The following is a 23,546-nucleotide window of genomic DNA, read 5'->3' as shown; positions in this document are numbered from 1 at the left end:
CAAATTCTTTTTCTGATAGCCAAAACTAGAATGGTCTTCAAGGATGCGTCCAGGTCTGATGCCATAGAGTTTTCCATTTCTTATACAACAGCCATGTAGCAAACAAATGGGTTATTCTGATCACTTGCCTTGTCCTCTTCATCCACATTCCCAGGACAATGGGATTCCTGACCTTTACGCATGACTTGGGAATATATCTGAGCACATGATCCTGCATTCCCATTTTTATTATTTATTTATTTATTTATTTACATATTTTTTAACATCTTTATTGGAGTATAATTGCCTTACATTGTTGTTTTAGTTTCTGCTGTATAACAAAGTGAATCAGCTGTACGTATACATATATCCCCATATCCCCTCCCTCTTGCATCTCCCTCCCACCCTCCCTATCCCACCCGTCTTAGGTGGTCACAAAGCACGGAGCTGATCTCCCTGTGCTATGTGGCTGCTTCCCACTAGCCATCTATTTTACATTTGGTAGTGTATATATGTCCATGCCACTCCCTCACTTCGTCCCAGCTTACCCTTCCCCCTCCCGGTGTCCTCAAGTCCATTCTCTACATCTGCGTCTTTATTCCTGTCCTGCCCCTAGGTTCTTCAGAACCTTTTTTTTTTCTCTTTTTAGATTCCGTATATATGTGTTAGCATACGGTATTTGTTTGTCTCTTTCTGACTTACTTCACTCTGTATGACAGATTCTGGGTCCATCCACCTCACTACAAATAACTCAACTTCGTTTCTTTTTATGGCTGAGTAATATTCCATTGTATATATGTGCCACATCTTTATCCATTCATCTGTCGATGGACACTTAGGTTGCTTCCATGTCCTGGGTATTGTGAATAAAGCTGCAGTGAACATTGTGGTACATGACTCTTTTTGAATTATGGTTTTCTCAGGGTATATGCCCAGTAGTGGGGTTGCTGGGCCATATGGTAGTTCTACTTTTAGTTTTTTAAGGAACCTCCATACTGTTCTCCATAGTGGCTGTATCAATTTGCATTCCCACCAACAGTGTAGAAGGGTTCTTTTTTCTCCACATCCTCTCCAGCATTTATTGTTTGTAGATTTTTTTGATGATGGCCATTCTGACTGGTGTGAAGTGATACCTCATTGTAGTTTTGATTTGCATTTCTCTAATGATTAGTGATGTCGAGCATCCTTTGATGTGTCTGTTGGCAATCTGTATATCTTCTTTGGAGAAATGTCTGTTTAGGTCTTCTGCCCATTTTTGGATTGGGTTGTTTGTTTTTTTGATATTGAGCTGCATGAGCTGCTTGTATATTTTGGAGATTAATCCTTTGTCAGTTGCTTCATTGGCAAATATTTTCTCCCATTCTGAGGGTTGTCTTTTCGTCTTGTGTATGGTTTGCTTTGCTTTGCAAAAGATTTTAAGTTTCATTAGGTCCCATTTGTTTATTTTTGTTTCCATTTCTCTAGGAGGTGGGTCGAAAAGGATCTTGCTGTGATTTATGTCTTAGAGTATTCTGCCTATGTTTTCCTCTAAGAGTTTTACAGTGTCTGACCTTACATTTAGGTCTTTAATCCATTTTGAGTTTATTTTTGTGTATGGTGTTAGGGAGTGTTCTAATTTCATTCTTTTAAATGCAGCTGTCCAGTTTTCCCAGCACCACTGATTGAAGAGGCTGTCTTTTCTCCACTCTATATTCTTGCCTCCTTTATCAAAGATAAGGTGACCATAGATGTGTGGGTTTATCTCTGGGCTTTCTATCCTGTTCCATTGATCTGTCTTTCTGTTTTTGTGCCAGTACCATACTGTCTTGATTACTGTAGCTTTGTAGTATAGTCTGAAGTCAGGGAGCCTGATTCCTCCAGCTGCGTTTCTCTTTCTCAAGATTGCTTTGGCTATTCGGGGTCCTTTGTGTTTCCATACAAATTGTGAAATTTTTTGTTCTAGTTCTGTGAAAAATGCCATTGGTAGTTTGATAAGGATTGCATTGAATCTGTAGATTGCTTTGGGTAGTATAGTCATTTTCACAATGTTGATTCTTCCAATCCAAGAACATGATATATCTCTCCATCTGTTTGTATAATTTTAATTTCTTTCATCAGTGTCTTATAGTTTTCTGTGTACAGGTCTTTCTTCTCCTTAGGTATGTTTTTTCCTAGGTATTTTATCCTTTTTGTTGCAGTGGTAAATGGGAGTGTTTCCTTAATTTCTCTTACAGATTTTTCAACTTTAATGTATAGGAAAAATTCCCATTTTTAAAACTTAACTCTAGATAAAGTTCAAAGGGAAGAGTACCCACAGGACTTTGTACATGATGGACTGACTCCAGAAGAAAATGCCTCTTCAGTTAAAATATCAAATAAGGGTCTTATCCTTACCCCTATTTTACAAATGAGAAACTGAGCGCCTGAATTGCTAACCAAATGTCCTGAGTTGCTATGTTCCAGAAATAATAACTAACATTTAGTGAATGTGAATGCTGCACCGGGTGCTATAATAAGAGTTTCATGTGAATTCATTTACTCTTCACAATAACCTTTTGAGGCTGATAGCAATATTACCTCCCTTTACAGTAATTAGAGGCACAGAGAGGTTAGACAGCTTGCACAGTTCACACAGCTGATAGGTAGAGGAGCTGTGATCAGAAGGTTCATTCTATACTATGAACACTATACACAAAAAGTGTATCATCTTGCCTTTCATTATCTTACTTAATATAATTTACTATTATTTTATTTAATTCTCACTTTAGTGCTATGAATTAGGTACTATCAGTAGTGTGCCAGTAAATGTCTAACAACTGGCTCTCCAGGGAAGGGTAAGTTGTAGCCTAAATTGTAGTGTTTGCCAATTTCCATGGTGCAAATACTCCCAGAGTGGTTAATTTCAAGCTACCAATGAGAATCGATGAACTCGGAGTTGGGAAGAAATGTTCTCCATTATATGGTATTTCCATCCTATGGATACACTACTTGTAAATAGCTTCAAGAATATAGCCAAGGGCTTCCCTGGTGGCACAGTGGTTAGGAATCTGCCTGCCAATGTAGGGAACACGGGTTCGAGCCCTGGTGTGGGAAGGTCCCACATGCCGCGGAGCGGCTACGCCCGTGAGCCACAACTACTGAGGCTGCGCGTCTGGAGCCTGTGCTCTGCAACGGGAGAGGCCGCGACAGTGAGAGGCCCGCGCACCGCGATGAAGCGTGGCCCCTGCTCACCACAACTGGAGAAAGCCCTCGCACAGAAACGAAGACTCAACACAGCAAAATAAATAAATAAATAAATTTATTTTAAAAAGAAAAGAATATAGCTAATAGTAAACTGTATTAAAGTGATTAGGAAACGATGTTTTGAATATCTATTTGAATATTTATGCCTTTCTTTTTCATGAAATGTATTTAACTATAACTGAACAAAGGAAGCTCTAGAATAATACCTACAACATGTTCCCATTTTTGTGCATAAGAGAAAATTCTCTACCCCGTATATGTGTATAAATGTTTGTTTGATCAAAAAAGAGTAAACTCTTAAAATGGGTTACTTCAGAGATGGGGACTTGAGGATGCCAATAGACAGATTCCCTTTTTCTTATCATACGTCTCTACTAGTTGATGGTTTTACAACCATCATATTGTGCTTTTATGATAAAAAATAATTTATAAAGTTTTCTTTTCTTTTTTTCTTTTTTTTTGGCCCTGCTGCGTGGCTTGCGGAATCTCAGTTCCCCAACCAGGGATTGAACTCGATTGAACTTGGGCAGTGGAAGTGCTGAGTCCTCACCACTGGGAACAACTGATAAAAGGGGTTTTGTGTTTTTTTACTGTGAAACTAGAATCAGGAGGTAAGAAGTGACTTTTCTATTAAATGGTTTTAGAGGTGAAGGAAATTATGATAATTGTAAAGGTTGAGGAATGTTCAACTTTTCATTTTGAAATTAGTTTGTTGACTTGTTCACTGTCTTTCTCTCTAGAACGGAAGGTCCGTGGCAGCCGACATCTAAGTGTGTCCAAAGTCTTGGGCCCAGCCACCAGCATCACTCCCTTACACTAGTATAAGAGCTTCTGAACCCATCTCACTGCTTCTGCTCTTTCCCTCTGTATTAATTTGCTAGGGCTGCCATACCAAAGGACCACAAACTGGGTGGCTCAAAACCACAGAAATGTATTGCCTCACAGTTCTGGAGGCCAGAAGTCCAAGATCAAGGTATTGGCAAGGTTGGGTCCTTCTGAGGCTGTGAGAGAGAATCTGTTCCAGTTCCTGGCGGTTTGCTGGCAATTCCTTGGTGTTCCCTGGCTTGCAGCTGCAACACTTCAGTCTCTGCTTCTGTTGTCCCATGGGTCTCTCCCCTCCTGTGTCTGTGTATCTTCTAGTCTTCTTGAGGAGAAGAAGTCATTTTGGATTAAGGGTCCACCATACTCCACTAAGACCATCTTAACTGATTACATTGGCAATGGCCCTGTTTCCAAAGAAGGCCATTATCTGAGGTACTGGGGGTTAGGACTCCAATGTATCTTTCGTGGGGACACACTTCAACCCATAATGCCTTCCTACAGTCAGTTCTGCATGGAGCTGCCAGAGAAAACTTTTAAAAATATAAACTGGTTCACTCTCCGAGTTCCCCATCATATCAAGACCTGAACTAGGGCGACCATACCCTACTTCCTCTGGTCCCTGCATCTTTCTCCATCCATATCTCTTAGTATTAGGATTCTGAGCTAACCACAATGACTGTCTTTCTATTCCTAGAGCATTCCATGTGCCTTTCCCCTTCAGAGTCTTTGCTGTTCCTTCTGTCTGAAACGTGCTTCCACCAGATGTGTGCCTGGCTCTCATTCTCATGTCCTCCAGGTCTTCCCATCCAGGGCCAACTCCTTTGAGAGGTCTACTCTAACCCTAACCCCTAGAACAGGGACCACTCCTGTGTCTTCTTGTTCAGTTTTCTTTATAATGCTCAGTACTACATGGCATTATGTCTTATATTTATTTGTTTATTATGTTACGTATCTCCCCCCTGGAATGTAAGCTCCTCAGGGGAAGGTATTTTTTAAAATTTGAAAACCTTGCAGATATTTTAGTGTACTTTTTAGTTAAATTAAACTTTTGAACAGGTGACTTATTTACATGGTTGAAAGTGAAAATGATATAAAAAGATATCCAGAGAAGGCTCGTTCCCATTTCTGGGAACTATCCAGTTTCTGACTATCCAGTTTCCCTGACCCCCATAGAAAACCATTTTTACTAGTCTCCCAGTATCTCTTTATGCAACTACAATACGTATTTGTATATACGTACATATATATTCTTGTTTTCCCATCTTATACTGAAGATGTCATTTAATACATAGTTGGCCTCTTGCATTTATGTTCCTTCAAAATATTTCCTGGACATCATTCCATATCAGTTTATATAGAACTTTCTCATTCTTTTTTAAACAGCTCTATAGTATTCCCTTTCGGGAACATACTGGAGTTATCACTTCTCTACTGATAAATACATGTGGCTTCCATCTTTTATTATATACGACAGGGATTTCCATGCTGTATCCCCAGAGTTTTGAAGTCTTTCTGCACAGAGCGGACTGTCAATAAACAATTGTAAAGAGGATGAAAGATGAATGAACCAATGTGAATAAGCCAAGGAGGGTAGTAGGAAAGGAGCCCAAGGGCGGCTCGCAGGTACGCGGTGCTGCACGGAGGCCCCAACAGGTGGCGCTGTAGGCGGCGGGCGCGCCTGGCCGGGGGGGTGGGGGTGGGGGCCCGCCGCTCTTGCCGTGGGCGCAGACGGCAGCGCGGGGACAAGCGTGCGGGGTAGGGCAAGTCATATGACCCGTTCGGCTTCCTGGCTTCGGCCGCTGCCGCCGCCAGCCCGTGCCCGCCAGCGTCGAGCCGGGGTCCCGAGGAACCGTTGGGGGGTTCGGGCCGAGGCCCACTTGTGTGGAGGTCGTCGTCACCGCTGCCTGCCCGCTCGCCCGTCCGTCCTTCTTCCCGGCCGCCATCATGCTGGCTCTCATCTCCCGCCTGCTGGACTGGTTCCGCTCGCTCTTCTGGAAGGAGGAGATGGAGCTGACGCTCGTAGGGCTGCAGTACTCGGGCAAGACCACCTTCGTCAATGTCATCGCGGTGAGTGCCCTCCCGCTCACCCGCTCGGGGCGCCGCAGCCCGCGCGTCCGGCGCGGGGTCCGCGGGCAGGCCTGGCTTGGGGGTCCCCTCTGCGCGGCGGGGCTCTTGGGAGTGTGTGTGTGTTGGGGAGGGAGTAGCCGTGCTTGTCACCTCCCCTAGGGTCAGGACTCGGAGCTTCGCGTGTGTTGGTGGCTGAAGTGTAGCGCTGAGATCGGCAGCTGAAGGGTTAATTCCATTTAGTTGTTTTCTTCCAAGCGCCGTGTTCTTAACGCGGCCGGGGTTTGGAAAGGGTGGAATTGGGCTTATCACATTTTTAAGGCGCTTGGGGGATTGGGGTTTCCTTCGGGTTTGGACTGTGAGGGCAGCGGAAGGGTTAACTCCAGCTTGTCACTTTCCTGAAGGGTGGGATTTGGCGACTCCGTGTGTCCCGTGAGAAAGCATAAAAATTGAGATCCTCTCAACTAACCACTCGGGACGAAGAGCCCCGATGTAGGAAAGCAGGGGACCGGTGGGGACTCATTCCTGAATTCTGTGGGCAGCTTCTCCGCTGTAATTCAGTTACTGGTTTTCACCCGTTCCCCGAGGGGCCAAGATCAAGTTGATTGTGCTGCGCTCACCGGTAAAGCTGGGGAGGGACATTTCCAGCCAGTCCAGAGTAGTGCACAGCTTTTATTTTACTTTATTCTGTACTTTACATATCTAATTGAAGTATAATTGACTTATAAATGCACAGCTTTTATTAAGCCGAGCAATTAGGGGGTCTTTGCATTTCTAGAGCTAAATGTCCTCATCTAGGGGGTAAGATTTGCAGCCAGCGTAAAGTTAACTACGTTGAAAAAGCGGGGGTGGTCTTTTGTGATGGTGCTTCTTAAATGAAGGGAGGGGAAGGGTCTGGGCAGGAACGTAGCTTATTCCGCGCCCAGGGAATGGGTGTCTGGGAGGGAAATTGCCCTGGGAACCTATATATAATGTGGTGTTTATTCAGCAGTGATTGAGGGGAAGGAGGATGATTCAATATTGCTTGTTTGGTTGGCTGGGGAAGAAATAAGAGCGAAAGATTCTCGTCAATCTTTATTTACAGCCCAGGAGTTGCTGTGCCTCAGTCTTAGCTGATAGGGGCTTGTGCTTGCCCAGCTACTCCAAAGAGAGATGGCAGCAGTTCCTCCACCGTTTAGATGATGGGTGAAAAAATAGGCGACTAGCTGTCCAACTGGTTGGGTTACTGGAATTATTCAAACACGACTTCCTTGTTAGGGAACACAACTTGTGTAACTCGTGACTCTCAGTGCTTGCAGTTATAGAGCAACAGGAATGAGTAAGACTTGGAGAAATAGAGATCAGCAGAACTCCAAACTTCCTTTGAGGAATGTTGCATGGCCTACTTTTTGGGCTCTTTTTGTATAATATGATTGGGGGGGTGCTTGAGGTGACTTTTTTCAACAGTCATAGAAAAGTGGCATGTGTGTCTAGTACCACTAAAATTAGTAAGGAAAGACTTTGCGCTAAGTATCCATATTCGAACTTTTGTGTGATGTGGAAAAGCTCAGCCTGAGTGCAGCTGAGCTCATTTAACTGTACATTTTCTGATATTCCTTTCAGATAAGAATTGGTGTCTCCTCCTAAATTCTATCTTTTTGACAAGACTGAATTATTTTATAGGGTATATAGGTATATTACTACAGTCAGTCTTGTTTGTTGCAGAGAAGTAGTTATTCTTGGGAAACCTAAAAAAAGTTCAGTAAATCTTTGAGGAACTTCTAAAAATACAAGCTCTATTTTCATGCTTATGTTTCCAGTAGACAGTGTAGTTTAATATAATGAGCATGAACTTTGAAGTCAAGCATCCCTGGGTTTGCAGTCTGGCTCTGCCACTTAGCAGCCTTGTATCCTCTTTCAGTCCTTGATTTCCCATCTATTAAGAGGAGATAATAATGGGTTTCTTACAGAGTTGCTGTGAGTACATGAATTGACAGATGTTAAGTGACTCGCGTCATGCCTGCCTATAGAAGGGGTTAGATAAATGGTAACTGATGTTATTATTTGTAGTGGGTATACTCGTTTAATGCAGAAACGATATTTTGAAAAATATTCAGAAAGGAATTAGCTGGGGTCATTTCCGTCTTTGAATTTGTGTATGTATCCAAATGTGGACTGCTGTAGTGGATTCCTAGATTGTGGCAAGTAATCACATCATGTCCTCTCTGTTCCCCCCTTTTTTGCATTAGATTATTTTAACATCTGGAAAGCTGTTGAACTCAAAGTGAGCTATTATTTTAATGTTAGACTCTTCATTGCGTTTTGTTTTGGCTGCGCGGTGCGAGTTGGGGAATCTTAGTTCCCCGACCAGGGATTGAACCTGGATCTATGGCAGTGAGAGCTCTGAGTCCTAACCCCTGGACCGCCAGGGAATTCCCTATACCATTCTTTTTGAATGATATGATGTGGGTAGGTTCTGTTAAGAAAAAATCGTGACGGTAATTGCCCGTGGCCTTTAAGATGCTGGAAAAAAAGAGACCTCAGTAAATTTCATGCCTTTTTTTAAACCTCAGACTTTAATCTAATCTGTGGTTCCTATAGAATATATTGAGGGTGAGGAAAAAGTTAGTAATTAAAAGTGAATTTACAGAGTTTTAGATAGAAACAGTGTGTCCAAAATAGTAAATTTAGCTTTATCTTAAAAAAATCAACTGCATTATTCTTTGTATAAAGTGTTTGATTTATAGACTCAGAAATTCAGACGCGTTGACTCCTACGTGTTACTTTAGAAAGTTGGCCGTTTATTTCTCAAATTCAACAAGTAACTTTCCAGGTAGGAAAAGCTTCAGGTGAAGCCAATTTTCTTCGGTAGACATCAACTTTTTGTAAACGTCAAATTAAAATGTGTCTTTATTTTCTGCCTTAAAAGTTAAGAAAACTTTGAGTGATGTCATTTAACTTACTCAAAAGGTTTGTGAAGCTGAATTACTTATATGCAGGGTTTGGTCCATTCTGAAATTAGGCAGTTTGCTTACAGAGAGTTTCAGTCCTCAAATTCATATTCTTATGGTTTCAAACCCCAAATGATACTTCATGTTATCTAATGTTTTATGTAGAGACACTTAATATACGTAGTGTTCTCTTTGTTTTGAATATTAAAAAACAGAAAAGAAACACATCTAGTCTTTAATTTTTTTGATTAGTGTTAGGAAATGAAATACTGCCCATTGCTAAGTATTATGGCAGTTATGACGTAATAAAGCATGTGTCTTGTATGTGTAATGTATGTTGAGTAATCTTTATTTTTAACTGAGACCCTTAGATGGGTTATAGGATACTTATGAAGAAATGTTTAATAGGATTTACCAAAATGTTATGGGATAAGTTTTATAGACATTGTGTATTTTTGAAATTAGTAGTATTATAAAAATTTGTCTACATTTTTGTGAAGTATCGAGAGCTCAAAGGTTAATCCAAGGAAAAATTTATTACTGCTGAGAATTAGAAAAAGGAGATATTTGGAAAAATGGTAGAAATCTGCACCTAGAATAATTTTTTTAAGAGTTTGTAAAAACCTTAATTAAGTGGTCTAATTTTACCCTCGTTTTATAGTTGTAGGTAGGAGATCCAGAAAGGTTAAGTGAAATTCCTAAGGCTAATTAGTAGCAGAGATAAAATTAGAACCCATGGCCAGTGCACTTTCTGCGTCTGTAGATTTACCTGAGGTTAGAACCATAGAGCTGTGAATTGGGAGCTCTTAATCCTTTAAACATCTTTTTTGAATATAAATATACTCCTCTTACAAATCTGGATAGCTTTTTAGATCCAACCTTCTTAAGCATATTGACTAACATTTGAGGAATATACACACACACAGACACACACACACAGTGTTTGTGTATTTGAGGACATCAATTAGAGGAAAGAATGATAATCTGTGGAAAGTAGCAATAGTGGAATATTATACTACTGTGTTTGGACATTTAAATAACTGGCTAACAGGCATTGTTGGGTTATTGAACTACGTTTTAATATCTTTTAAGAGCAGAAATAGTTCTGTGATCACAGTGCTTCTTATTGAATTACTTTGGGGTAAGAAGGGCAAAAATAGTTTTTAAAGAAAACATGCTCACCTGTAAAGTTTAGCAAATCTGAAACTTGACTGTAGGAGCTGGCCTTCCAGTGAGGTCATCTTCAGATACAGATTCAGAGTTGTGGAACAGGAGGCATCCTGCCAAGGAGCATTTCTTCAAAGTTCTTTACCCCCTTCCCCTTTCCCATTGTGTTTTCCATGCAGGCTTAGAATCTCAAAACAAAATGTTCTCCTTAAGAAGCTGTTAAGAGTGCATTAAGGCACTTTAAATTACTAACTTAGAGGATATTTCACAACTTAAAGCACTGTGTTTCTCAGAGATAAAGTGGAATGTCAGTGAACATGGATACAAAATGCATTGCACCTATTAAAGAATAGTTATTTACATATTATTTTTAGAAGATCTTTTTTTCCCCTAATTATCAAAATAGCACAGGGTCATTAGTAGAAATTTGAAAAGAATACTATAAAATAGAAGAAACCGCTTGTTATCTCCACCATCCAAAGTTAACTACTGTCAGCATACCAGAGTATTTCCTTTTCATCTTTTTTTTTTTAAAAAGTATATATCTAAACGGCTAAAAAAGTCTTGAGATAACGTTTATAATGTTTGTATCCTGGTTTGTTTTCTTTTAATTACGGTGTACACATTTTTCTGTGTCTAAAACCATCTTTAATTCCTTCATAATTTATCCTGTTATAGCATATCTTGTGGATATACCACGTATATTTGATCATTTCCTCATTATTGGACAGTTGAGTGGTTTGCAGGGTTTTGCTGTTGTACATCAGTTTGATCTGCATTTCCTGAGGATGGGTTCCAGAGTTGGCGTCACTGGGTCAAGGGTGTGAACATATTTCATGTCAAATGGCCAAATTGCTTTCCAGAAAGTATGCACTCCTACTGAGAAGGTCTTCTGAACAAAACTTGGACTTCATTTAAGTACTTTGTCCTGTGGTATTTTTAGGGCATACTTAGTTTTGTTGGTAAGGTAAAGTTAACCAGCAGTATTTTAAAACTATCCTATCAGATAATTGCTCTGTTTCTTTGTTTAATGTTTTAAGAAGTACCTATTTATGCTTCAGCAACCGCTAAGACTGAGACTATAGAGAACATAATTCCTTTTTCAATTTTCTTTTTTACTAAACTTTGCAGGCAAGCCATATAAATACAGCTCATCCCCTTTAGCTATCACAGCCTAATTTGTTTTAAACTTCCTGGTGGATTGTCTTAGGGGTTTGTATTCCAGAATTATGGCATGTTTCCGTGCAGTCCTTACCTAGTCTTGCCTATTATAGTGGGATGCTGCTCACTTTTTTTGCGGGGGGTGTATTAAAAGCAGTTTTTCCTAAACCAGAGTCTAAGAAAGTTTGCCAGGTAGACCACTTTTTGAAGCTATAGCATATGAAATTTTTAAGTTTATAACTTGAGTATCATTTATACTTGTAAAAGTTGATTTATGTCTTTTGAACTCTTGTACGAAAAAAACAAAGGAAAGAAATATTAACTTGTCTGCTGAATAGGTCAAAATCAAACGATAATTTAAGGCATTTAGTTTTTCTGAGACAGGACAAACCAAAATTGAAATCTGTAATGGAGTGATTTGAGTTAATTTCTTTCTTCAAAGTAAAAACCACAAGTCTTACATTCTATTGTGCTATTTTTTTTAAAGGTTACATTGTTTTTTGTTTTTAATAAATTTATTTATTTTATTTATTTATTTTTGATTGTGTTGGGTCTTCGTTGCTGCGTACAGGCTTTCTCTAGTTGTGGTGAGCAGGGGCTACTCTTCATTGCAGTGCAGGGGCTTCACAGTGCAGGGGCTTCTCATTGCGGTGCTTCTCTTGTTGCGGAGCGCAGGCTCTTGGCGTGCGGGCTTCAGTAGTTGTGGCTCGCAGGCTCTAGAGCACAGGCTCAGTAGTTGTGGCGCACGGACTCAGTTGCTCTGTGGCATGTGGGATCTTGCCAGACCAGGGCTCGAACCTGTGTCCCTTGCATTGGCAGGCGGATTCTTAAGCACTCTCCCACCAGGGAAGTCCCGTTATATTGTTTCCTAAATTAGATATTGGATCTTGTATTTGGATCTGATTTCATAGTTTTCCCAGTTTTATATAATAGAATAAGATTCTTATTTCATATCCGGACAAACTTTTTAAAAAAATTAAAATATTAATAAAGTTTTAGGGTTCATTTAGAAATTATCTCTAAGAATACTGTATTTTTAAAAAATTATAATACTGGCAAAATAATTTTAGGATTCAGGTACCTAAGTAGTGACACTTTTCTTGAAAATTGAGGCCTTTCCTCTTAAACTGGGCTAGAAAAGTAATCATTTGTTGTTCAAAAAAAATTGTATGATGATTGGCAAAATGCTTCTAAAAATGTCTTTTGTATCAATTTACTTGATGACAGTTACTTAAGCATCTACCAAAATAGTGTTACTATAAGAATATATTTTGAGCCTAAATTTGTTGGTATGTGAATGTGGTATGGTTGAGTTTATTTGGAATATGTATAAGTGGCTACATGAATTAGAAGGCATGGAGGTTGGGAGTTGAAAGCCAGATTATTTAGGTCCAGATCCTGACTCTTAACACCTGTACTATTTTTGGCAAGTTATTTAACCGCTCAGTATCTGCTTCCTTACTTGTAAAATAGGAATAATAGTAGTTTCTACCTCATGGAGTTATTACGGGTTTATACTTCTAAAACACTGAACAGTGATCAAAATAAGGCATGTGTTAGCTGCTAGGTTACTATAATATGATCTCCTGGAGAGCAGGGAATTCTCTCTTTTTTGTTCACTGATGTGTTCCAAGTGTCTTAAACAGTTTCTGGCATACACTGGGTGCTAACATGTATTTTGCAATGGACAAATATTACATTTAAAATATAAAATTAAGAACAAGTGTCTTTATGAACCCATATTCATATTTCAGTATGCAAAGTGTAGCATAATGTTAGGAATGAGAGTTTTGGAATCTGATAGATTTGGATTTGAATATTGACTTGGCTATATATCACTTGTATTAGCATCTGTGTGTTTCATTTTTTCCTCCTCTGTAAAATGTAGATGGTCAAAGAACTGCCTCCTGGAGTGGTTTTCAGAATTAAATGAATGTATGTAAAGTGCTTAGCACTGTGCCTGGCACATAGCGCTCTAAATGGTAACTGTTATGTGTCAGGGGTAACATTTGATGTAATCATCAGCCTTTATGCTCAATTATTTTTTAGATTTCTCTTAATTATATTTAAATATTTGTAGCTTTTGTTTAGGAAGTAAGGTTTGGTTTTGTTTAATTCTTGGAAAAGTTTTGAGCACGTTATATTTTATCATGTTGAATTTTTTTGATAGCTGAGATGGGCTGGTAGAAAAAATGTTTTAGTCTCCTGGATAGGCTAGTTATTTTTGATGGACCTACTCATATAATTCTTCCTTTTAGAAAATGAGGTTAATAGATCTATATACTTCTCCTTGGACTGTGTGTGTGTGTCTGTGTGTCTGTGTGTGTGTATATATAATTGTATTATTTGTTATGGAAAGAATTTACAGGGAATTGGAAATATGAGTTGTTCTTTTGTTTGTCCCACCACTGACTAATGGCAGGACTGTGGACAAGTCATTTAACTTCTCTGTTCTTCGGTTTTGATGCTTGTGAAGAGTGAATAAGCACTGACAACCTTATTGTTTGAGAATTTAGTGGTGCTTTCCTATATCTGGAATTGGAACTCTTACTCACAGATCAGAGAATAAAATAAAAGTGTAAAGGCTCCAATATAAAATGCCGGTTATAAGATCCCAGCCTCTTGCCAGAAGAAAAACTGAGACGGTTTGCTGCTTTATTTAAGAGGTGGAAAGGTAGACGGATCCCAACAGGAAGAAAAGAGTGAACCTTTTGAGTAGTACCTGCCCTCTAGAATTCAGGTGTCCTGTACAAATATATGCTTAGATGAACTTTTTAAATTTGTATTAAACCATAGTAGTGCTTTTTGTGTATGTTTGTTGTAATTTTTAAACCAGGATTTAAGATCCAAGTGGATTTTAGTCACTGTTGACAGCTGTAAATTTGCAAGCCCCAGCAGGCAGTGTGCTGTGTCTGTGTTGGCCTGTTCCCCTAGATGAGAACTGGGCTCTGCAGACTGCATGCAGGCTGGGCCAGAAAGGGCTTTTGGCAGAGTTTCCTTTCTTAAGGTGGCTTAAGGTCTGGTTTAGACACACATCACTAGGCTACCTTTTCTTTACTTTTTTCTTGAAAGCTCATTTTGTCTGGAGAATGGTTTAACACAAATATATAGATTTGATCATTTCTGAATAGTTTCTTTCAGAGGAAAAACTGGGAAATGGAGGAAATTCACTTTTTTCTCCCTCTATAATCTACCTGTTTCACTCCACTAGCTGTTGGTTTCCTTATTTTGATCTTATTATTTCTTCATTCAGTGGCTGAATTAAAAAACTTAAAACGTTTAAAAAAATACACAAAATCCATATTGTTTAAAAAAGTAGTGTGGATATACAGATTGGAAAAAATAATCTTTAATACCATTAAGATTTAATCACTATTAACATTAAGCTGTATATCCTTCAGATTTTTTCTTCTCCCTTTATATATACAAATATCAGCTTTTAAAAAATTGATGTATTTGACATATAATATATTAATTTTAGTTGTATAATGTAACGATTCTATGTTTGTATATACTGTGAAATAATCACTACAGTAAGTCCAGTTAACATCACTACCATACATAGTTAGAATTTTTTTTCTTGTGATGATTACTCTCGTAGTAACTGCAAGTATACAATACGGTATTCTTAACTATAGTCACTTTTCTGTACATTACATCTCATGACTTCTGTATGTATTTTGTAACTGGAAGTTTGTACCTTTTGATCTCCTTTCACCTATTCCAGCCCCAATCTGTTCTCCGTCTATGAGTTGGGATATTTTGTGTTTTGTTTTAGATTCCATATATGTGTCTTTCTCTGTCTCAGTTATTTCACTTAGCATAATGCCCAGTATATGCTTTCTTGACAACATTGATGGGATCATGCTGTACATGCTGAGTGGTCTCGAGTAGTCTACTTGATTTACCTACTTTGACGGCTAATAGGCAACTCACATTCAGTCAGTTCAAGACGGAATTCCTGATCCCTTCCTCTCTCAATCCAAGGAACCAACATCTACCCTTATCTTAAAAATATTTTTTAAAAAAAGAAAAAAAGGATGTTACAGGCTTTAAATAACCCTTATGTGTACATTTTGGTTACAGGCATGATTTTCCACTGTTGAGTGATTGAAATGTTGGCGCCTAAAACTTTCATTTTGTAGTTTTCTTTGGAGTTCCAGGAAGTGGGCCAAATGATTTGACCAGCTTTAACCTTTACATTTTCCTGTCATCCTGTGTATGGTAGGTATCTTCCCCAGTCAGGATTGATCATGTCACCTCCATTGTAATTTTCACCACACTTACCACCATCAGAGATTATCTTGCTTATTGTCTTCATCTGTCTTCTGAATATAAATTCCATAGGGGCAGGGCTTTTTCCTTTTTTCATTGGTGCATCCCAGGGCAAAGAACAGTGCCTGGCACATAGTAAGCTCTCTAAATGTTGAGTGAATGAATGAATATAACAGCAAAGTAGTGTATCTATTCTTTTATACTCAAACTGTGTGCAAGGCATCATGGTAGGAGATGATTCATAAATGTATCAGGCAGGGTTATTTGTGGTAGAGTATTTGCCTCATAATAGCCATGTATAGGATAGAAATATTAAGTGCCTTAAAATTGGCACATAATGTTATGGGAATCTCCCCACCCTCACGGAAGACATAAGGGGAGTTTTAGAAAGGCAGTTTGCTGGCTTTGGGTGGGACTGTGTTGAGAATGGCCATGGAGCTGAGCTTTGAGTAGGGTGGTTTTCATTCATTCAGTGGATAGTTGAATCAGTGTTCTAGGCAACATATGCATAATGAAGAACAAAAGAGATACGGTTCCTTCTGTTGTGGAGCTTCCAGTGCCACGAAGGAACAGTAAGAGAAGCAAAGACACAATTGAGGGCAAGAACTTTTGTCAAATTGAGTGTAACCTGCATGAAGGGAAAAAAACCCAAAAGCCTAGAAAAATGGGTTGAATCAGTTAACACAAAACCTTGAGTAAATTTGAATCTGTAGGCATGGGGAGCCATTGAAGATTTTGTTCATGGGAATGAAGACCTGTGTTTCCAAAGGATTAATTTAGTAGCAATATAGAGAGCATCAAGAAGGAAATTGGTTGCAAGATTATTACAGAAGTCTAGTTAAGAGATAATTAAGTGGGGTGGGGAGTAAGAGAAAGTAGTGAGCTTTATTATGGAAGTGGAGTGGGTACAGTTGAACAGTTGAATCAGATGTACAGGGCAAAGGGGAATTTGTAGTCAAAGACCTTTTTAAGGATTTAAGTGGAAGATGGTGGAAGAGTGAGACGCGGAGATCACCTTCCTCCCCACAGATACACCAGAAATACATCTACATGTGGAACAACTCCTACAGAACACCTACTGAACGCTGGCAGAAGACCTCAGACCTCCCAAAAGGCAAGAAACTCCCCACGTACCTGGGTAGGGTGAAAGAAAAAAGAATAAACAGACAAAAGAATAGGGACGGGACTTGCACCAGTGGGAGGGAGCTGTGAGGGAGGAAAGGTTTCCACACACTAGGAAGCCCCTTCGCGGGCGGAGACTGCGGGTGGCGGAGGGGGAAGCTTCGGAGCCAGAACCGCGGAGGAGAGCGCAGCAACAGGGGTGCGGAGGGCAAAGCAGAGAGATTCCAGCACAGAGGATCGGTGCCAATTGGCACTCACCAGCCCGAGAGGCTTGTCTGCTCACCCGCCAGGGCAGGCGGGGCTGGGAGAGGGCTGGGGTTGGTGGCGTGAGCACAGCCTGCAGGGGGTTAGTGCACCACGGCTAGCCGGGAGGGAGTCCGGGGAAAAGTCTGGACCTGCAGAAGAGGCAAGAGACCTTTTCTACCCTCTTTGTTTCCTGGTGCGCGAGGAGAGGGGATTAAGAGTGCTGCTTAAAGGAGCTCCAGAGACGGGCACGAGCTGCGGCTAAAAGCGCGGACCCCAGAGACGGGCATGAGATGCTAAGGCTGCTGCTGCCGCCACTAAGAAGCCTGTGTGCGAGCACAGGTCACTATCCATACCCCCTTTCTGGAGAGCCTGTGCAGCCCCCCACTGCCAGGGTACCGGGATCTAGGGACAACTTCCCCGGGAGAACACAAGGCGCACCTGAGGCTGCTGCAATGTCCCACTGGCCTCTGCCACCGCAGGCTCACCCCGCACTCTGTGCCCCTCCCTCCCCCCAGCCTGAGTGAGCCAGAGCCCCCGAATCAGCGGCTCTTTTAACCCCGTCCTGTCTGAGCGAAGAACAGATGCCCTCCGGCGGCCTACACGCAGAGGCGGGGCCAAATCCAAAGCAGAGCCACGGGAGCTGTGAGAACAAAGAATAGAAAGGGAAATCTCTCCCAGCAGCCTCAGAAGCAGTGGATTAAAGCTCCACAATCAACTTGATGTACCCTGCATCTGTGGAATACCTGAATAGACAACGAGTCATCCCAAATTGAGGAGGTGGACTTTGGAGAGCAAGATTTATTATTTTTTCCCCTTTTCCTCTTTTTGTAAGTATGTGTATGCTTCTTTGTCAGATTTTGTCTGTATAGCTTTGCTTCCACCATTTGTCCTAGGGTTCTATCCTTCCTTTTTTTTAAAAAAATCTTTTTCTTAATAATTATTTTTTATTTTAATTTAATTTAATTTTATCTTTATTTTATTTTACTTTATCTTCTTTCTTTCTTTCCTTCCTTCCCACCCTCCCTCCCTCCCTCGCTCCTTTCTTTCTTTCTCCTTCCTTCCTTCCTTCCTCCCTTCCTCCCTTCCTCCCTTCCTCCCTTCCTCTCTCCCTCTCTCCCTTCCTCCCTTCCTCCCTTCCTCTCTCCCTCTCTCCCTTCCTCCCTCCCTCCCTCCCTCCCTTCCATTCTTTCCTTCCTTCCTTCTCTCCCTTTTATTCTGAGCTGTGTGGATGAAAGGCACTTGGTGCTTCAGCCAGGAGTCAGTGCTGTGCCTCTGAGGTGGGAGAGCCAACTTCATGACACTGGTCCACAAGAGACCTCCCAGCTCCACACAATATCAAATGGCAAAAATCTCCCAGAGATCTCCATCTTAACACCAGCACCCAGCTTCACTCAACTACCAGCAAGCTACAGTGCTGGACACCCTATGCCAAACAACTAGCAAGACAGGAACATAACCCCACCCATTAGCAGAGAGGCTGCCTAAAATCATAAGTCCACAGACACCCCAAAACACACCACCAGACGTGGACCTGCCCACCAGAAAGACAAGATCCAGCCTCATCCACCAGAACACAGGCACTAGTCCCCTCCACCAGGAAGCCTACACAACCCACTGAACCAACCTTAGCCACTGGGGACAGACACCAAAAACAATGGGAACTACGAACCTGCAGCCTGCAAAAAGGAGACCCCAAACACAGTAAGATAAGCAAAATGAGAAGACAGGAAAACACACAGCAGATGAAGGAGCAAGATAAAAACCCACCAGACCTAACAAATGAAGAGGAAATAGGCAGTCTACCTGAAAAAGAATTCAGAATAATGATAGTAAAGATGATCCAAAATCTTGGAAACAGAATAGACAAAATGCAAGAAACATTTAACAAGGACCTAGAAGAACTAAAGATGAAACAAGCAGCGATGAACAACACAATAAATGAAATTAAAAATACTCTAGATGGGATCCATAGCAGAATAACTGAGGCAGAAGAATCGATAAGTGACCTGTAAGATAAAATAGTGGAAATAACTACTGCAGAGCAGAATAAAGAAAAAAGAAGGAAAAGAACTGAGGACAGCCTCAGAGGCCTCTGGGACAACATTAAATGCACCAACATTAGAATTATAGGGGTTCCAGAAGAAGAAGACAAAAATAAAGGGACTGAGAAAATATTTAAAGAGATTATAGTTGAAAACTTCCCTAATATGGGAAAGGAAATAGTTAATCAAGTCCAGGAAGCACAGAGAGTCCCGTACAGGATAAATCCAAGGAGAAACATGCCAAGACACATATTAATCAAACTGTCAAAAATTAAATACAAAGAAACCATATTAAAAGCAGCAAGGGAAAAACAACAAATAACACACAAGGGAATCCACATAAGGTTAACAGCTGATCTTTCAGCAGAAACTCTGCAAGCCAGAAGGGACTGGCAGGACATATTTAAAGTGATGGAGGAGAAAAACCTGCAACCAAGATTACTCTACCCAGCAAGGATCTCATTCAGATTTGATGGAGAAATTAAAACCTTTACAGACAAGCAAAAGCTGAGAGAGTTCAGCACCACCAAACCAGCTTTACAACAAATGCTAAAGGAACTTCTCTAGGCAAGAAACACAGAGAAGGAAAAGACCTACAATAACGAACCCAAAACAGTTAAGCAAATGGGAATAGGAACATACATATCGATAATTACCTTAAATGTAAATGGACTAAATGATCCCACCAAAAGACACAGATTGGCTGAATGGATACAAAAACAAGACCCATATATATGCTGTCTATAAGAGACCCACTTCAAACCTAGAGACACATACAGACTAAAAGTAAGGGGATGGAAAAAGATATTCCATGGAAATGGAAACCAAAAGAAAGCTGGAGTAGCAATTCTCATATCAGACAAAATAGACTTTAAAATAAAGACTATTAGAAGAGACAAAGAAGGACACTACATAATGATCAAGGGATCGATCCAAGAAGAAGATATAACAATTGTAAATATTTATGCACCCAACATAGGAGCACCTCAATACATAAGGCAAATACTAACAGCCATAAAAGGGGAAGTCGACAGTAACACATTCATAGTTGGGGACTTTAACACCCCACTTTCACCAACGGACAGATCATCCAAAATGACACAAACACAAGCTTTAAATGATACATTAAACAAGATGGACTTAATTGATATTTATAGGACATTCCATCCAAAAACAGAATACACATTTTTCTCAAGTGCTCATGGAACATTCTCCAGGATAGATCATATCTTGGGTCACAAATCAAGCCTTGGTAAATTTAAGAAAATTGAAATCGTATCAAGTATCTTTTCTGACCACAACTCTGTGAGACTAGATATCAATTACATGAAAAGATCTGTAAAAAATACAAACACATGGAGACTAAACAATACTTAATAATGAAGTGATCATGGAAGAAATCAAAGAGGAAATAAAAAAATACCTAGAAACAAATGACAATGGAGACATGATGACCCAAAACCTATGGGATGCAGCAAAAGCAGTTCTAAGAGGGAAGTTTATAGCAATACAATCCTACGTTAAGAAACAGGAAACATCTCAAATACACGACCTAACCTTACACCTAAAGCAATTAGAGAAAGAAGAACAAAAAACCCCCCAAAGTTAGCAGAAGGAAAGAAATCATAAAAATCAGATCAGAAATAAATGGAAAAGAAATGAAGGAAATGATAGCAAAGATCAATAAAACTAAAAGCTGGTTCTTTGAGAAGATAAACAAAATTGATAAACCATTAGCCAGACTCATCAAGAAAAAAAGGGAGAAGACTCAAATCAATAGAATTAGAAATGAAAAAAGAGAAGTAACAACTGACACTGCAGAAATACAAAAGATCATGAGAGATTACTACAAGCAACTCTATGCCAATAAAATGGACAACCTGGAAGAAATGGACAAATTCTTAGAAATGCACAACCTACCAAGGCTGAATAAGGAAGAAATAGAAAATATGAACAGACCAATCACAAGCACTGAAATTGAAACTGTGATTAAAAATCTTACAACAAACAAAAGCCCAGGACCAGATGGCTTCACAGGCGAATTCTATCAAACATTTAGAGAAGAGCTAACACCTATCCTTCTCAGACTCTTCCAAAATACAGCAGAGGGAGGAACACTCCCAAGCTCATTCTGTGAGGCCACCATCACCCTGATACCAAAACCAGAAAATGATGTCACAAAGAAAGAAAATTACAGGCCAATATCACTGATGAACATAGATGCAAAAATCCTCAACAAAATACTAGCAAACAGAATCCAACAGCACATTAAAAGGATCATACACCATGATCAAGTGGAGTTTATTCCAGGAATGCAAGGATTCTTCAATATATGCAAATTAATCAATGTGATACACCATATTAACAAATTGAAGGAGAAAAACCATATGATCATCTCAATAGATGCAGAGAAAGCTTTCGACAAAATTCTACACCCATTTATGATAAAAACCGTGCAGAAAGTAGGCAAAGAGGGAACTTTCCTCAACATAATAAAGGCCATATATGACAAACCCACAGCCAATTTCATCCTCAGTGGTGAAAACTGAAAGCATTTCCACTAAGATCAGGAACAAGACAAGGTTGCCCACTCTCACCAGTCTTATTCAACATAGTTTTGGAAGTTTTAGCCACAGCAATCAGAGAAGGAAAGGAAATAAAAGGAATCCAAATCGAAAAAGAAGTAAAGTTTTCACTGTTTGCAAATGACATGATACTGTACATAGAGAATCTTAAAGATGCTACCAGAACACTACTAGAGCTAATCAATGAATTTGGGAAAGTAGCAGGATACAAAATTAATGCACAGAAATCTCTTGCATTTCTATACACTAATGATGAAGACTCTGAAAGTGAAATCAAGAAAACACTCCCATTTACATTGCAACAAAAAGAATAAAATATCTAGGAATAAGCTTACCTAAGGAGACAAAAGACCTGTATGCAGAAAGTTATAAGACACTGATGAAAGAAATTAAAGATGATGCAAATGGATGGAGAGATATACCATGTTCTTGGATTGGAAGAATCAACACTGTGAAAATGACTATACTACCCAAAGCAATCTACAGATTCAATGCAATCCCTATCAAACTACCACTGGCATTTTTCACAGAACTAGAACAAAAAATTTCACAATTTGTATGGAAACACAGAAGACCCCAAATAGTCATAGCAATCTTGAGAAAGAGAAATGGAGCTGGCGGAATCAGGCTTCCTGACTTCAGACTATATTACAAAGCTACAGTAATCAAGACAGTGTGGTACTGGCACAAAAACAGAAAGATCAATGGAACAGGACAGAAAGTCCAGACATAAACCCACACACCTATGGTCACCTTATTTTTGATAAAGGAGGCAAGAATATAGAGTGGAGAAAGGACAGCCTCTTCAATAAGTGGTGCTGGGAAAACTGGACAGCTACATGTAAAAGAATGAAATTAGAACACTCCCTAACACCATACACAAAAATAAACTCAAAATGGATTAAAGACCTAAATGTAAGGCCAGGCACTGTAAAACTCTTAGAGGAAAACATAGGCAGAATACTCTAAGACATAAATCACAGCAAGATCCTTTTTGACCCACCTCCTAGAGAAATGGAAATAGAAACAAAAATAAACAAATGGGACCTAATGAAACTTAAAAGCTTTTGCACTGCAAAGGAAACCATAAACAAGATGAAAAGACAGCCCTCAGAATGGGAGAAAATATTTGCAAATGAAGCAACTGACAAAGGATTAATCTCCAAAATTTGTAAGCAGCTCATGCAGCTTAATATGAAAAAAACAAACAACCCAATCCAAAAATGGGCAGAAGACCTAAATAGACATTTCTCCAAAGAAGATGTACAGATTGCCAACAAATACATGAAAGAATGCTCAACAACATTAATCATGAGAGAAATGCAAATCAAAACTACAATGAGATATTATCTCATATCAGTCAGAATTTCCATCATCAAAAAATCTAGAAACAATAAATGCTGGAGACTGTGTGGAGAAAAGGGAACACTTTTGCACTGCTGGTGGGACTATGAATTGGTACAGCCACTATGGAGAACAGTATGGAGGTTCCTTAAAGAACTACAAATAGAACTACCATATGACCCAGCAACCCCACTACTGGGCATATACCCTGAGAAAACCATAATTCAAAGAGTCATGTACCAAAATGTTCATTGCAGCTCTATTTACAATAGGCAGGAGATGGAAACAACATAAGTGTCCATCATTGGATGAATGGATAAAGAAGATGTGGCACATATACACAATGGAATATTACTCAGCCATAAAAAGAAACGAAATTGAGCTATTTGTAATGAGGTGGATAGACCTAGAGTCTGTCATACAGCATGAAGTAAGTCAGAAAGAGAAAGACAAATACCGTATGCTAACACATATATATGGATTTAAGGGGAAAAAAATGTCATGAAGAACCTAGGGGTAAGACAGGAATAAAGACACAGACCTACTGGAGAACGGACTTGAGGATATGGGGAGGGGGAAGGGTACGC

At 39.8% G+C, this 23,546-nt stretch overlaps 1 protein-coding gene across 1 annotated transcript in view; it reads left to right on the top strand.

The window, feature by feature from the left end:
- Window positions 1-5,756: 5,756 nt before the first annotated feature.
- Window positions 5,757-23,546, top strand: part of ARL8B (ARF like GTPase 8B) — a 65,661-nt gene continuing 47,871 nt past the window's right edge. The window contains 2 exon segments of the mRNA XM_030867791.2: window positions 5,757-5,930; window positions 5,932-6,090. Of these exon segments, the coding sequence (XP_030723651.2) occupies window positions 5,793-5,930; window positions 5,932-6,090 (297 nt within the window). The 5' untranslated portion in view covers window positions 5,757-5,792.

The sequence above is a fragment of the Globicephala melas genome, chromosome 11, assembly GCF_963455315.2.
Source record: "Globicephala melas chromosome 11, mGloMel1.2, whole genome shotgun sequence".
Classification (NCBI taxonomy): domain Eukaryota; kingdom Metazoa; phylum Chordata; class Mammalia; order Artiodactyla; family Delphinidae; genus Globicephala; species Globicephala melas.
The sequence above is the reverse complement of the archived record's forward strand: the minus strand, read 5'-3'. Positions and strand labels throughout refer to the sequence as shown.